This window comes from Pseudopipra pipra, chromosome 5 (genome assembly GCF_036250125.1).
Source record: "Pseudopipra pipra isolate bDixPip1 chromosome 5, bDixPip1.hap1, whole genome shotgun sequence".
Lineage (NCBI taxonomy): Eukaryota > Metazoa > Chordata > Aves > Passeriformes > Pipridae > Pseudopipra > Pseudopipra pipra.
Window position 1 is genome coordinate 45,662,602 of NC_087553.1, and position 17,411 is coordinate 45,680,012.

Genomic DNA, 17,411 nt, shown 5'->3' on the forward strand with positions numbered 1-17,411 from the left:
ATTTGAGAGCTTCCATTTTCTGTGTAGTCAAGAAGACAATTTGGTATTCCCAAGACTCAATATTCTCAAGATTATGCTGGATACCAATATACATTGGAACAATTCAGATATCCCTTCTACAGTCCTGGACTCTGACAGGGGATGTATGACTTTAGTAGTGGAGGTTCTTCCAGTACTACATAGCTTCACTCAGTGATCAGCCCATTCCCTCACTTCAGGAGAAAAGTATGGCCTCCTAACAACCTGGTTTCAGTAAGGCAGATAATCCACAAGCTCCATGCAAAGGATGCCGGGCTACCTGAATGCTGGAACAAGCAGCTTTATGAAGACTTTGCCCAGAGAGAACAACCGAAATGGGGGACCCGGAGTTAAAACAAGTCCCATCTGTCGACACCATGGTGTCAGGCTCTGCCTTGAGATGCCCTTCCTTCGTAGCTGCGTGGGGAAACATCTTCACCCCAGAGCTGAGGGGCAAGGAACGGTGATGGGCGGTGGGTGCGCGTGGGTGACACTGATCCTGTGGGACACTGACACCCCTGGATTTCACCGCGCGGCCTCTGCCGCTCCTGGAGGGAGTTCGGCGTTGCCAGGCTTCTCAAAAGACCACACTTTTGCTGAAGCGACAGCTCTCCGAGCTAGCAGCGCCGGCTGCCCCGCCGGGCGGAGCCGGCTGGATTGGGCCGAGCCCCCCGGGCCGCCCTGCCCACCCCGGGGCGGGCGGGGAGGGGGCGCTACCCCGCCATTGGGCGGCTCGTGCCCCGGGGGCGGGCCGGGCCCGGCCCGCGGTGGAGTGCGGGGATGGCCCCGCCTGAGGGTAGCGGGCACCTCCGCGCCGCCCCGCCGGCCGCGGGGGCAGCGGCACGGGAGGCGGAGGCAGGGACGGGAAGAGAAGGGCCGCCCTCGCCCACCTCGGCGGTGGAGAGGGAGTTGGGGGAGCGGAGGCGAGGGGCGGGAGGAGAGAGAGCGGGAGCGCGGGCGCGGTGCAACTTTCCGCGGGCGTGTGCGGGGACCGCGGGGGCGGCGGGACACGAGGCGGGGCGCGGGCGCATGGAGGAGCGGCGCGGTGCGGGGCCGGCCCGGGCGGGCGGCAGGCACTGAGGCAGCGGCGGCCCGGGGGCTCTGCGGGCACGGCAGCCGCGGAGCGAGCCATGCGGGGTGCGAGGCGGATGGCGGGTCTGCTGTGCCCCCTCTCCCTGCTCCTCACCGCGTCATGGGGAGTCCGCTTCCACCCGGGACAAGGTAAGCGAGCGGCAACAAAGGCGGCGACAGCCCCGGGGGTCTTGGCCTTGCGGCGTGCGCCGTGCCCCGCGGGGCAGCCGCCGTTCCCCGGTCCCCGGCGGGCGGGAGGAGGCAGAGCTGCCTCCCGGTGGCAGCGGGGCGGCCCTGGGGCCGTGGGGCCGGGCGGCCGCCGCGGGGTCTCGCCGGGCGTGCTGGCGGCACCCCCCGCCCCCCGCCTGTCACCGGAGCCCGGGCTGGCGCCACGAGTGCCCTGCCAGGAGCCGTGCGGGTGCCAGCGAGGGGTTGCTGTGCTGCGGCGGCAGGCTGAGCCTCCTGCGCTCTGTTGCAGAGACCTTAGTGAAGCAGCTCTCCTCCTATGAGATCATCACACCTGTCCGAGTGAATGAGTTTGGAGAGGTTTTCCCGCACACGCATCACTTCAGAAGGAGGAAAAGGAGTTTGGAGGCACCGCTGGAGCCTGCTGCTTTCCGAACCCATTACCAGCTCAGTGCATACGGGCAGGTCTTCCAGCTCAACCTGAGTGCTGATGCGGGCTTCGTTTCTGCTGAGTACACGGTGGTGCACGTCGGCGCCCCGCAGAAGCAGTCCTCCCCTGATTTGCGCCACTGTTTCTACCGCGGTCATGTCAATGCCCAGGAGACGCACGTGGCTGTCTTCAGCATCTGCGGTGGCTTGGTAAGCATGTTGGTCACTGCTTCCTGTCTCCATTCATATTCTTCTCCCTGAAAGAAATGTAGTGGGATGCCTTTGCCGGAGAGCTAAGCTGGAAATTCTTGGGCATTGTTCCAAATAGTTGGTCATGAAATGTCTTGGCATCAGCAGTGTGCAGTCACGATGATACTTTTTTGGTGGGATATACAAATGCTGCTTTCAAAAGATCTGTTGCTGGCCAGTAATATAGTTGGTTGATGTAACTCCTAACACCAAGAGCATTATAACAGAGGAAAAAGCATAACTTAGTAACACAGTAAGCTATTGATTTGATAAAATGATGCTGTCAGTCGGCATCAGTTATGTGTTCATAGCTTCACAGATACTGTGATTGTGAGTGAGGAATAATGGTACTTGAGATGATGGGAGGGGAGCTAGCGTTGATCTTTTTTCTTCCTCTGCCTTCAGCAACACTGTAGAGGTATGTGATATTCTAGAAAGTGGGAGCAGTGCTTTCTAGATATGTTTCTGATAAAAGGGAGTGGGAAGCTTCCTGCTAACTTCAGTGGGAGTATGTCTAAGAAAAATGCTTCTTAAGAACTGAATTGAGCAAACAAAACTACAATGATATACATTCTTTACTTATCCCTTCATAAAATTTGTTATGTCTTCCAAACTGATAATGGAGAAATAGTATCACATAACTGTCTATCAAAACAGTTGTATTGTGTTGCTGAATTTTATAATTTTTTGCCTGGAAGTCGTGAAGACTCACATCTAGTGCTCTGCCACATCGCTATTTATTGAAATGCTGAGGGCAAGTCTGTGTGACGCGCACACTGTAAAAATAGGATGTTGTAAATATTACTGAGAATTTAAGTTGAAGTTGTTCCATTTTTTTACAGTCACTCAGGAAAGTAAAGGTGTATTTTTGGAACCTGAAAACATCCAACTTTGTATTCTAGTCACTTTCTACTAGCCTACAGAAAATAGAATGGAGTTCATTGGATGTGTGCAGGAGCATTTAATATGTATTAAAAGAAGATGATACACATGATGAAAGAGAGAATCAGACATAACTTGTACTTGAGAGACACCTCTGTCTTGCGCTTATTCTTGGATATTTGGGTATATACAACCTTGTCTTTGGGTTGAGGTGTGTAGACTTTGTCTAGTCCTTGGAAATTACTGGAGAAGTGAGCATTTGAGAACAGTAAGTTTGTATTCCTCTGAGTTTTGCCTATATATCGTGCTTTACAAACAACTGTCATTAGTTATTGACTGCGTTATCCAAAACCCAGTTCAAACCTATGCTGAACACCCACTGTTGTACTAACAGAGAGAGTAGGAAAGATGAGGGATCACAAATATGGTTGGTTTTGTTTTATTTTTTCCATGTTTCATGTTTTAATAGTTGCTCAAATACCATTGGATTGAGAATAGTATCATACTTTATATGGAATAAATGAGAAGTTTCAAACCTTTCTTTTTTCTTAACCGTTTTTGCCTGTTTGAATTCTATTCCTGTAAACCATTACTCTTCATTACTTGAAGGGACCATGTGCACTGAAAACAATTTTTCTTGAAAACATGTACCTACTGCATCTAAAAGTTGTCTCAACTGCCTATTATTTAGCAATTCTCAAACTCTTCAGCACAAGACCCTCTTCTTCTCTGTACCAATTTGAATGTCTCACTTCTTGTTTTTCTCTCTCTTCCCTCTGTGGTCCCTCACTGGTACATTACAGCCTGCATCATGTATGTGACCACTCAGAAATCCCTGAATGCTTTTAAACTGAGCCTTTGCCTCTTCTAGATGAGCCTTGTGAACTTTCACTGGAGCTTCCAGTTGGACTTTGTGTCCTCAGTCATTGCCTGACAACAAAGTGCCCGGCCTAAGCCACCAGCAAAGGCCTTTCTGTCCTGATGCTCCCAGGACCTTCTCTTACCTCTCGTTTCACCTTTTGCCCAGGCAAGCACAGCCTTTGAGGGCATGCAGCATACCCAGCATTAGGCTCCTTTCTCCTCACATAGAAGCTGGTGAGGTGTTCAGAAGAACCCTGCATGGGTGCTGGTGCACTTTTGTGGGACATGCCTATAGTTTCCCAGGGAGGGGTTGTGTGGGGACAAAGAGGTGGTCATAGCCAGCTGGTTGCCTATAACTACACAGAGTGTCCTCCAACCTGACTCAGAACCTTCAAGCTTATGTTCTTCCTCATCCTCATGGATTCAAAGCAAATGTGACACTCATTGTGTGATTGCCAAGGGAGAAAACTTTTTTGGAGTTTAGAGAAGAATGGATGTGAAAAGAGGGAAATAGAGACCAAGTGGAATTGTCCTGTGAGATCTTGTCATTGTCCCTGAATGCATTCCCCACTCCCAGATGGAGCTACCCTCAAAAATTAGCAAAAGGGTGTTTTTATTCTCAAGGTTTTTAAAATTTCATAGGTGCATTCAACAAATGTACCTGCAAAAATACACCAGTCAGTTACTGCTCTTTTACTGAACAGTGCCATGCTTCATGAATACATCCAAACATTGAAGTCGGATTGCTGCTGAGGTAAGATACTATTTATTGTGAGCGAGACAGTAGAAAACCAGTGACTTGATAGTCTAGCATTATATTTATTTTAAGTAAATCCCTTCTTTTTGTAGATCTGTTTTCCTTGATGCTGAACTTGAGCTTAGTGTAATGGAAGTTAAAAAAATATTGCTTTGAACTATTAGGTGTAATTTTGTCTTCCAACTTTGCATATATAAGGCAATTGCTTATATTTGACCAATGCTGTAAAAGCTAGGGAGGAAAAAATGACCTGAACATAAATATAAAGATATACAAGCAATGTAAGAATGGAATTTTAAAAATTGTTCTGGAGATGCACCTTAATCATCTGAAGTGAAATCAGGTACTTGTGTTCATTTTATCCTGTAGGCATCTATCCCCAAGTTCTGCACTACTTCATTCACAGCTTCACTCCTGCTTCTCAAGTTCCATATTTTCTGTTTTTGCATTCTTATGTTGAGTGTGTTCTCCCCCTCCACTCTGCTTTGCCTTTTCACCCTCAGTTAAGCCTTTTTCTGGTGCGCTACAAGCATGGACAAACCAGAGTACCCATGGAGCATTGCTTAATGGCTCTTGACACCCTGTGTGCAGTTTTGTTGTGTTACGTTTCAGAGCATGCCCTGGGTTCAGGGGTGCAAATGGCACAGGGACGTTAGAAGGTCAGCAGGGAGTCTATAGTAATTGCAAGGAGGGAGTGTGTAATTAAGGAACTTTGGGATCCATCAAAGGCAGAAGGTCATTTGGAGTGATGGCCTGGGTGCCTAGTTGAACATCTGATCATATACAGACATATTTCTTGCATCTGTAGAGTAATTTTTGAGATTTCATGCTTTATTTCACTTTATTTTCTTAAGTTCTGTATATTTTTTACTTTTACTGCATTAGTCAGTTATAGCTTTGTACGAACACAGGAAACAAGATCTGTTGAGGATGTCCCTGGATGCATGTAGAGAGCTTAAGAGAGCTCTCAAATGTTAGCCAGACAGCAAAATCAAAGAGATAAAAACCCAAAAGCTTAAAAATCATTTAACTTTTGAGAACATTATGACTTGCAAGTTTGTTGACAAATACAAGCAAATACCAGTGAATAAAATGTCTTAAAATAAAGGAACTGTCACCATTTATTGCTAGAGTGCACCTTCAATTCCTAGCAGGACCCCATCTACAGAAAGGAGCTTTTTTCTTTTTTTTTTTTTAAATCCTGAATGAATGCTACAAAAACAGTTTATTTAGTCCTTTGAGAAACTTGGTATTCTTTCTTGGGGGTTAGGAATATGTTGACTGATGCTGAGGATAGTTAAAATCAGTTATTGTGAGCTGGAAGGATGTGTCAAAGATGACTACTGTGAGAGGGAAAGGTAAGAAAGAGGGGAAAAATGCATTGTTTTGGGTGTATCATCTGTGGTATGTAGAGCAACTTCACATGTGCACTGACTGGTGGAAGTTAAGAATAGAAAAGTACACATGAATCTCTTCTTGCATGGATTGCTAGCTGTCAGCTTTCTGCAGTCAGGGAGGGCAGGACTGCTTTGTTCTAATGTAGCTTTGAAGTGTAACAAGGTCTGTGTGACAAGTTCCTTAGCAGCTCAAGGAAGCCCCTTGGTAACACTCCTTTACTGCCCATCAGACTTACTTTTGTCTGGAAAATGGCAGGAGTATGAACGTACGTGAGGATCTTCAGAATCCTCAGTAAGAGGTTGTGTTTATTTTTTTGTTAATATGGGTCAGTGAATCACCTTTCTGAGAGGTTTTGAAAACAATTCTGCCTGGTACTATGGATGGATACAGTGGTTCCTTTTAAGGAAAAGTAGGGAGTCCTGGAATTTCTTTTAATGAAATGTGATTTTTTTTAAGTGTTTGGTAAATAAAACCCCAAAAAACAGAGCCCAAGAAGCTAGTGTTAGCATAGCCAGCATCTATTTTCTTGTGAAGAGCTAGTAGAGGTCACAAACTCCAGGTACTTGCTCCCCGGTTTTGTGCTTCTTAGTACTAATAACTTCAATGAGTGGAACAAACTACATTGTTTTTTCCAAGACAGCTTTAACACTTGTAACTGAAAGATATTATTACCTTGATGTAACTTAATGCTTTAACTTAAAAGCTGTCAGTTCAAGAAAGTTACCTTCTAAATCTGAAAGGAATTTTATCATTCAGATCACGTTTATAAATCTATGAGCATACATAAAGCACATGCTAGGTTTTTAGGGTTTTTGTCCTAAAGTACTGATTCCAGCATAAACTAGGAAAAATGTCCTATGAAAACGTCAACTCAAGAAAATCAATTCTTGTTTTAACAAACCAAGTCTTAATGCTAATGACTGGCTGATGTGAGGACTTTCACTTAGTGGCTCTAGTTTCTCTTGTCATATAGGTATACAAGATGAGACTCCAGCCCTGAATCTCTGCAAAACAGGAAAAATTTCCGTGCTTCCATTATAATCCTGTGCATTGTCTCTGATCAGCATGGAGTGGTTTCAAGTAAAAGGCTTTACTTTGCAGGTTAAAAATACAACATTCTTTCTTTTTGGCTGTTGTTTTTATATCTAAACAGAACAAAAAGTGACCAGGAAGTAGATTGAACTCTGTCTTTCTTACTTGGAAAAGGTCTAGATTAAGAATTTTGTCCTTGATTGTTTCATTTGATTTTCCTTTTTCCTGCTTTCTTCTGTTTGTTTATTCTTTTGCTCTTGACTTAATTTCTTCGGCAATTTTCATCTCATTTACTTTGGTTTGTGTTCCTGTTATTTTTTCCCTAGTATGTATTCTCAAAATTAGGACCAGTTTTTAAACATTTCCACTTCTGTGACACTTGATCTAGCATTTTTCGACAAAAGTCCATTTTAATGACTGCAGTTGTCTCCCGTCTTCCCAGTGTTGCCCTGATGGTCACAGAATGAATGAAATACATCTTATAATATTATCTCATCCTTTTTTAGCTTTGTTTTCCCACATATAGTCACTATACATATTTTGCATACATCTGAGAATGGATCATAACACTTGAATTTACTTGAATGATTTCCTGTATCCCAGAGTCAATTTCTGCCTGCCTGCCTGCTTGCCTTGGCAAAATCACTATTAATCACACAGCTTGTTATAAAATAGTGAGACAGCTTAGATCCCCCCCTTCAGCTGTTATAAAAAACCTGAAACCTCTCCAGTGTGTTTTCCCCAGGCTCTACTTTTCCAGAAAGTACTTCCACAGATGCTGTACCTTCTCACATGGGCCAGCACAGATCAGCAAATACAGTTGGTAATTGCAATTGTAAATGGAGGAAATATATGGAGTTGCTGATTGTGCAGCTGAAGATCTGTCACAGAAAACATCATTATTGAAAGCAGTAGGACCTGAGTATGTGTCTTGCTGTTCACCAGCGGTTCTGCATAAATTGTCCTTTAAACAGACTGGGACCTGCTTATGTAATATTTTATGTCAAGGGTGCTCAGCCATCACTGGCCCGACTTTTACCCACATCCTGTGTCTGGTGGCCTTCCTTCCCTATGGCTACTTGGGCACATTCTGTTTGCCAAATAAATGGTTCTGATGGCTGCAACCTGTTCTTAACTACTGCCTTTATAGTTTGGATGTATGTGACACAGGGGAGTTGCTGGAAAGCTGTGGACAGCCACAGGAAGTTTGATTTACTTTTATACATATGTTTACATATACACATGTTCATTAAACTTCCAGGAAGTACACAGAAGGTTATGTGCATGAGTGTGAGTCATAGGAGTGTCAGGGGAGGGCAGAGGGACAACACGTATGGCCCTTTGCTTTCACTAGGTGAGCTAAATTACTGAAATGGTGTGCAAACACTTTTTGGTTGGTTGGGGTTTCTTTGGGTTTTTTTGTTTGTTTGTCTGAAATTAATGCTTCCGTCCCCAGGTGGCAGTCAACAAGTCAATAGTTAGCCATCATGTATCTTGGGAAACTTTGTACTCTTGGAATAGATAGGTTTTCCACATAAGGTAACGTATCTGTGATAGTCTCGGTTCTCATTCTGTTTCAGACGTAGCCTCATGTAGAAAATGGCAAGGTTATGGTAGCAAAGCCAGACCCTGCGAGAACAGGTTATACCTTCTGGGAATGTACATATTGACAGAAGTACTCAAGGTAGCTTGAGCTTGTGTGGCTGACTAAGGTGAAAATCTAACCAGACTTTGTGTGTACTTGAGCAATAACTGCCTGATGGTGCTTGTGAGGTTGAAAGGATTATATAGAACTATTCATCTCCCAGTGAGAGGAAAAGGTGGTTCTGCATGTACTTGAAAACATCAAAACTAGGAAGTACTCTTTAAATGGAGATAAGTTGCAATTGTAAATTTGCTTGACATTATCTGAGATGGTCAAGGCAAGATGATATGATGGAGTTTTCTCCGGATTAAGAGTACGGATTTCCTAGATCTGTGGTCTATTGGAATACTTAGCTTCATGATAGTTTGTGTTAAAACCAACCCCTCTAAAAACCGAAAATCAAAGCCAACAAGCCTCCCACAGAAAACCGCAAACAAACAAAAATATCCTTTTATGTATATGTACGTTTTGTTTTGCCAGTTTCAATAGGTATTGCAGAATAGCTGCCTTTCTATAATGGAATCTCCATGCATATAACTATGAAAAAAACTGTTATGCATATTTTTAGTTGACTTGTCTAGCTTGTCCACTGTGAATTGTATATAAAAGTAAAAATAAATAAGTGGCCTCTTTCTCTTCCTTCCACTCCAATGAATCTTGTTAATTGCTGTGAACCTCTGATCTTTCCAGCTGGCTTTGAGATTGTTATTGTAACATTCTCTCAAGTTCTCTGCTATTTAGCCAGTCCCTTTTTGTTACAAATTGTATTTAGAAACTCCTGAAATACCGTTTTCATTAGGTTTCAGCCAGACTCTCTTGCCTAGAGTAGCTTTACAAAGTGGTGTTCAGGGTACCTGTTGCCAGGTTTTATACTTCCTGCAAGAGTAATCTTTTCTCCTATGCGTTATTTGTTCCTGAGTGAAAGTAACTCAGTAAGGACAGTAAGGACACTGGATCCAATGCTATGGTTATATAACATGTGATGTAAACATAAAAATAGGTAAGATCTCTTTAGGCATTTACATGGAACTTAAATTTCAGTCTGTAAATAGGTAATTTTATTTAAGCAGTGATTAGATGCCTTTGTAGACCTGAATGCTTCCAAGCTTAGGTGAATGCCCCATTAATTCTTTTCGAGGTGTGATTAAGCATGCTAAAGGTGTGATTACTGTCAGCTTATGAAATCTTAACATCACAGAATTTGTAAAGAGATGTAGTTAGATCATAGTTAAACTTACGAGGAAAGGTGTTTTTGCCTATAACAAACTTCTAGCATTTTATTCTCTTTCTAAGAACTTCAAACATAATGTTGTTTTCAATCACTTCTGAAAAGGTGTTAGATATTTCTTCCTGCTACTTAGCTGGTGTATTATTTATGATTGTATTGCTGTTTTCTTATTTCTCTTATGTTAGCTCTGGTCTTAAGAAATTACCTTGCAGCCACTAGCTCTTGTTGTATTTCTAGCTGAATTATCTTCTAGTAGAAATACTTTTTCCGGATGTTGGCAGTGTACCATGATCAGATAGCCTCTAATACTTCTTTCTTTAGTGAACTAATTAAGCTATGCTGCTTAAGTCTTTAATTAGAAAACATAACGGTGAAGCAGGAAGAAAAAGGTGAAGGGCTTCTCACATCATTCAAGAGCTTTGAGTAAACACGAGGGGGAGGGATGGAAGAGAGGAAGAGAATAATATAAAAAGAAGGGATTTTGTAATTTACTTTGACCATTAAAGTGCTCTTGCTGTAAAATACTTGCAGGTTTTTGAGTTGAGTTGAGAAGCCATACCTTGAGTATGTGAAAAATACTTGAGCATGGGAATAGAGCTTACCTGGAGGGGAGTCTGCTGGTTTAGAGTCATGTTTTCCTGAACTTCAGTTGTTCTTTTAGAGTTTTTATGAAACCTTTTCAATTGTGCTGTTGGACATATTAATTCCTCGTTTCTGAAACTTGCTATATATCCCTTATGTTTTCCATGCATTCTATGAAGTTGCTATTATACACAAAGATATAATTTGTATACGGGCATCGTGCATTCTTTAACCGTAACTTCTGCAATATTTATTTCTATTGCTCTTGGAATAGAGCAAATACATTGATTAAGACTATACAGTTTTAAGCCACTTTAAACCACTAAGTCATACCATTTATAGTGAGTAGCTGTGTTGATCCGCTGAACCTTGATTTAATATAAAGTGTTTAACTCATCCATAGTATTTTAAATCCAAAAAATAAATTATCATTCTCGTGTAAGTTTTGTCATAAATTTCCTCAAATCTATGCATATTCATAGTCCTGGGTAGCACTCCTTTTTGGACCACTTATTTATGATGTGCAAGAGACTGTTTTCAATTTTGTACTCCACTTCTGCTGAAGAGGTCTTTTAATTTACTTTTATTTCTTTATCTGAGAACAGAAATAGAATGTTACGGACAGATTTCTTGTTAGATAATTTGAGAGGCTGTAGTGGGTTGACCATGACTAGATACTAGGTACCCACTTAAGCCACTCTCTCACTCCCCTCTGCAACTGGACAGAGGAGAGAAAATATAACAAAGGGTTCATGAGTTGAGATAAGGGCTGGGAGAGATCACTTGCTGATCACTGTCATGGGCAAAACAGACTCAAAGTGGGGTTATTAATTAAATTTATTACTAACAGAACCAGAGCAGGAGAATGAGAAGTAAAATAAATCTTAAAACACCTTCCTCCCACACCTCTCTTCTTCCAACTTCTATCTCCTCCCCCCTAGTGGCTCAAGGAGATGGGGAATGTGGGTTACAGTCTTTTCATCACAGATTGTTCCTGCTGCTGCTCAGGGAGAGGAGTCCTTCCCCTGCTCCATTGTGGGGTCCCTCCCACAGGAGGCAGTCCTCCATGAACTTCTTCAGCGTGAGTCCATCCCATGGGCAACAGTTCTTCACAAACTGCTGCACTGTGGGTCACTTTTCCACGGGATGCAATCCTTCAGAAACAGGCTGCTCCAGCATGGTTCCCCTACAGGACCACAAATCCTAGCAGGAAAACCTGCTCCCGCATGGGCTCCTCTCCCCCCAGGTCAGCGGGTCCCTGCCAGGACCCTTCTCCATCATGGGTCTCCCATGGGGTCACAGCCTCCTTCAGGCATCCACCAGCTCCAGCATGGGCTCCTCCACAGGCTGCAGATGAGTCTCTGCACCCTGGTTATCCTCCATGGACTGCAGGGGCACAGCTGCCTCACCATGGTCTGCACCACGGGCTGCAGGGGAACCTCAGCTCTAGTGGCTGGAGCACCTCCTCCCCCTCCTTCTCCACTGACCTTGGTGTCTGCATTGTTGTTCACGTTCTCTCACTCTGCTCTTCTCAGCCTGCTATTTGCATCTGCCCAACAACTTTTATTTCTCGTTCTTAATTATGTTATCACAGAGGCATTACTGTCATTCCTGATTGGCTTGGCCTTGACCGGCGGTGGGTCTGTCCTGGAGCCGGCTGGCATTGGATATACCAGACATGGGGGAAACTTCTGGCAGCTTCTCACAGAAGCCACCCTTGTAGCCACCCCACTACCAAAACCTGGCCATGCAAACCCAGTACAGAGGCATCTGTAGACGATAAGTAAATCCAGTTAATTTCTGATTTAATTTCCTAAAAATGCTTTGGCTCCTGTTTCAGCACTCTGCCTCTGTTGCTGAGTTACATGTAAATGACTTTTCTTTATTTTGTTTTACTAGAAGTATTTTTCATTTGGATCTCATAGGCCTTTTCCTTGTGCCCCCAAGATGTAATAGCTCTATTGGTGTAATTAGCACCACGTGAAGTATCACTTTCATGAATGGAAGATTATAAACAGACAGTGTAGCTGGTGACTGAATTTTTGTAGACCCATGTGTTAGGAAAATGAGGAGCCAACCATGTATAGCTAATCAAAATCCACTTTTAGTTTTCATAGAGAAGTTAAAGGATTAGAATTGGTGACTTGAAGTTCAATGTCTTCTTGGATTTTTAATGACAAATATCAAATACCTTTCTTAAGATAGAGCACTGCTTATGTTTAACCTTATGTTTAACCTTTGCTCTTTCTCACATACAACGTAATGAGTTCTTCTCAACTTGGATAGTGTTGTGGTCTACTGGTGAGAGGCCTTCCTAACTGCTCAGTAGTAGTAATTACTTCTTTACCTGTACGTTGTTGAAGAGGAGAGAATTCATTGAGGAAAGAATGAAAGCTTGTTGCCTTATATATTTTTCTCAGCTATTTCTTCCATACTTAAACAGGCAGTTGACCCTGGGATACTGTGTGAGAATCAGTGGGCCTGACTGAACAAGTGAGGGGAAGCTTGACTCCATTTTTCTAAAATAGTTATCCCAAGTATTTGTGAGGGTGGACTCTCCAGTCTTGAAGACGTTCTTTTATTGTCTTGTATTAATCTTTTGATTTAAAACAAAAAACTAAGAACAATTGTGAGGTCATGAAGCATAATAAAGGATTCTTCCCTTCCAGCTATCTGTCCTAACTTTTTGATCTGTAAATTTATGGTGTGTTATTGTGAATTTTCAAAGTGAGGAGCCTCAGTCAAAAACATGTGTCCTAGTGTTTGGGGTTTTTACCTCCTTTTTTTTTCTTTTTTTCCAGAGTGAAAGTGTAGAAAAATAATATAACCATGTTCTTGCAGTTCATCTTTTCCAGTGGAAATCTGATATTTTATTCTGGAAGTTGAGTTTAGTTTAAAATGTAGTACAAACTCTTTCCTTTTTAGTTCTGGGCTACTATTCTCATAATCTTTGTGTTTGTTGTAGCTGAAACCCTTTCTTTGTAAAATCCAAAAGTCTGTTTATTGGAAAAGCCATTGAAGAAACAAATTCAGAATATCTGCTCAACCTGTTTGAAAGAATAGGATGGAAGTAAAATGTACGTGTGAAATAAAGCAGTAGCAATAAAGTTCTTACTTAAATCTGAAAGAACGTGCTTTAAATGTGTGTTGTCTAGAAACAGGGTTTATGGTATGTCAGGAGAAAAGAATTAATAACTTGTTAGTGTTGACCAATAATATGGGGTCAAATTTATGATGTTTTGTTTAATGGGACTTTAATAGTATATGTAATAAACACTAGCATGAATCTTAGCAGCAAGAATTGATGCTTTGTCCCTGAGTGGCATGCTCTTGTCTGTCTCTGTCATTTTTCCCCAAGGGTTGCACCTTAGGACTAACTGACAAGCTGTGTCATGTCTGTTTTCCCGATGCCCTTTCCAAGGAGACACATGGTGTTCTCAGTACACTCGGTCTGCTGTCCTCTACAAATTGCATGTCCTGGGAACACTGGATGTGAGAAGGCTAAACTGAATGTAAAAAGGATCTGGCATGAAGACTACTTGCAAAGAATTTAAATGAAGCTGAATGAAAAAAGTGCTTCTATGAGTTAGATTTAAACAGTCTTGAAGGACTGTTAGATTTAGATGTTAGTTATAACTCTATGAGTTAGATTTAAAAAGTCTTGAAAGGAAAATACTATTTAGCTGTGTAGTGCAGAGGATCCATCTGTGCTGCGTTTACAGTATCTTTAATAATGTTATGTATCAGGCAAGATTACAGATATTCTGACACATGCCTGAAGCCTAATAGACTCTTAAACAAAGAAAACTGATAACTTCTTAGAAGGATCCCAGATTCAAGGGATATTACAATTCCAGTATCCTGGACACTAAGGTAGTCTGCAGCAGTTTTTAAAAGACTTAGTAGCTTGTTTTAAAAAAAACCCTTCTCATTTATCCTGCTCTGCCACTCTCTGGAGTTTCAAGGTTAACATGAACACCTCATCTCTTAAAGCATACTACATAGATTATTGCTATTATCTTATTGGTCAACATGCCTAACTGGCAAAACATCTGCCAGGATGCAATACAACTACTCTCTTGAGATGCTTAATTGACTAAAGTGAGAAAGTTGCTAAAACATCTGAAAATAATTTGATGACATTCTTACATGTGTTTTCCTCCTCATGGTCTCCTGAAATGAAGTTCTTAAACCATAGGAAACTATAAATTTGGTTAGAAGTGCAGTGAGAAAGAAGTAATTCTGTTTTAGGATTTCATAATTAAAAGGATTATGGGGCAGGGGGTTGGGGAAAAGGAGCTTAATTTTTGTTCTTTTTCTTTGTGTATGTGTTTTTGTTAGTAATCAAGTTCTTTTGGTTCCCATTACATAGTTAATGTGTGTCTGAGATGGGTGGGGTGTGTGTCTGTGTGTTGGGGGAATCAAGGAGAAAAACCCTTTAATGTCACTGTCATCTTTGCATTCCTGGTACTCGTTTCAAAGTCTTTAAAAAGAATATCAGGTTAACATTGTTTCTAATTTATGAGGAAAATTCAATTTTAGAAGAAAAATATTATATAAATTATGTTAAAGACAGAAGGCAACAAATCAGTCCAGAATTTGGACAGCACTCAAATTCTGAAGTTCTTGATGACCTCTGCTCTCCTTTGCAGCGTTCTCAACTGGTCCTGCTTGGTTATACCTAGTTTTACTTTATTATTGTTATCCCCTTTGTTTCATTAACTCTGTATAGTGATTACCTGTGATCCTTTGTTAATATGCAAGATAGTCTGAGTTACCCTGGTGGGACAAGTCTCTGAAAGCAAAATTCTCTTCCAGCTTCCATCTCCAGTGCCCACTGAGGTTTCCTCTGTCTCACATGTAAATGTATTATCATTAACTTCAAAATATTATCATAAATAATTTTTATTTCAATGAAATTTATTTTTATATCAGTATTTTTAGTGGAAAATAAATCAATTACTTCTCTTACTTTCAGATGGGCATCTTTAAGGCACATGATGGTGAATACATTTTAGAACCTCTGATGAAAGCAGATGGAGGTGAACATGAAGATGAACATAACAAGCCACATCTAATATACAGACATGAAGAACTTAAAAAAAAGTACCAGAAATCTCATAAACCCTGTGAAGTTTCAGGTATAGTCATACTTTAAATTTTGTTGTGACTTTTTCAAATGTAAGATTTTTTTTTAAAAAAGCGGCAAGATTTAATGTTGTAAGTAATATTTCTCCAGATTGTTCCATTTGAACCTGCATATTTTTTTCACATGGGCTTGGCAGGTCTCCCTTTTGTTTTGTGTCAGTGGCTAATTCAAAAGTAGGACAGAATGTGCATATAAAAAAAGGAATCATGATATTGCAAGAACTTCTCTGTGGGTTTGATTTTTCAGTGTTTACATATGGGACAATGTAGGTGTAAGAGTAGATCCATGGAAGTTGTTGCTTATATTCACAAAAGATAATGAACTTATTGTAAGTCTAACAGATAGTACAGGACATCTGTCTTCCTTAATAATGGAAGTATCTAATATTACCCATTAGTGTAGAGTTTTGTCTTTATGAGTATTTTAATAATTTATTCATGCTACATTTTAATAGTATTTAGTTGTATTTAAAATAGAGTGGAGTAATTTACAAGTGAATGGTTGTACTGTCACAGATTCACAGTATATAGGTTAATCATAATCATGGCCCTCTGATTATTACCCGCTTCTGGTTTCCAGGTTGGTAGTGATGAGGTTGAGAAGTCCTAGGGCAATCAAAAATGACTTCAGGGCACTGGGACAACTAGTTGAAGGGACAGGATCCCAGGTGGTGTTTTTCCCCCTCCCTTCGGTGGCAGGGAAGAACTTTGAAAGGAACAGGAGTACCCACCTGATGAACAAGTGGCTCAAAGACTGGTGCCATCCTTGGAATTTTGGCTTTTTCGATCATGGGGTGATTTGCCTGGCACCAGGCTGGAGACAGATAAGGTTCACCTGTCTAAAAGGGGAGAAGGATTCTAGCCCGTGAGTTGGCAGGCCTGACTGAGAGGGATTTAAACTAGGTTTAAAGGGGGAGGGCGGTAAGACCAGGCTCACTAGAGATGAGTCTGGGGATGTCATGCAAGTGCTGGGGGTGGAATCAATAGCCCAGCTGAAGTGCATCTACACCAGTGCACAAAGTATGGGAAACCAATAGGAGGACCTTTGTGCAGCAGGAAAGCTATGTAGTCGCCATCACGGAAACATGGTGAGATGACTTACATAACTGGAGTGTTGCCATGGATGACTACAAGCTCCTCAGAAAAGACAGGTGAGGAAGGAGAAGCAGTGGCCTTGCTCTGTACATTAGGGAGTGTTTTGACTATATAGAGCTCAAGGATAATAATGATAAGGTTGAGTGCCTGAGTAAGAATCAGGGGGAAGACTAACAGGGCAGAAATCCTGGCGAAAGTCTGTTGTAGACCACCCAACCAGGATGAAGAGGCAGATAAAGTACTCTATAAGCTGCTGGCTGACATTTCATGAAACAGAAACTCAACACAGTGGAGAGGAGGCAGTCTAGGATGTTCCTGGAGTGTGTGGAAGATAACTTTCTGACACAGCAGGTAAGTGAGCCCACCAGGGGTGATGTCCTCCTAGACCTGTTGTTTATGAACAGAGAAGGGCTGATGAGAGATGTGGTGGTCAGAGGCTGTCTTGGGCATAGCGACCACGAGATTGAGTTTTTTGATTCTTGGTGAAGTAAGGAATGGAGTCAACAAAACTTCTGCCTTAGATTTCTAGAGGGAGGACTTCAACCTATTCAGGACACTGAGACGTTCTTTGGCAGCTACTTTTTAAGAAGGAAATCTAGCTTCCAGAAAGACAGTGGAGATTTGTTTGGAGGGGGCTAAAGTGTCTAGTTAGCTGTGTGGTTTCTGAAGAGTAGTGAGAATTCAGGTATGCTTCTCAGTTAACTATTTTTATGTGAGCTGTTGCTAAGGTGATTCTGAAAAATGCATGGATTTTGTGTCAGGCATCAGAAGCCTCTGGTGGCTGGACTCTACAGTGTTATTGGAAGTATTACAGTACTTAGTGTGGAGAT

The 17,411-nt window shown here is 41.9% G+C and overlaps 1 protein-coding gene across 1 annotated transcript in view; it reads left to right on the top strand.

Annotated features, from left to right (window-relative positions):
- The first annotated feature begins 755 nt into the window (after positions 1-755).
- The window catches only part of ADAMTS20 (ADAM metallopeptidase with thrombospondin type 1 motif 20), a 103,148-nt gene continuing 86,492 nt past the window's right edge, over positions 756-17,411 (top strand). The window contains exons 1-3 of the mRNA XM_064655877.1: positions 756-1,239; positions 1,568-1,914; positions 15,317-15,479. Coding sequence (XP_064511947.1) covers positions 1,149-1,239; positions 1,568-1,914; positions 15,317-15,479 — 601 coding nt within the window. The 5' untranslated portion in view covers positions 756-1,148. The remainder of the gene's footprint in view (positions 1,240-1,567; positions 1,915-15,316; positions 15,480-17,411) is intronic.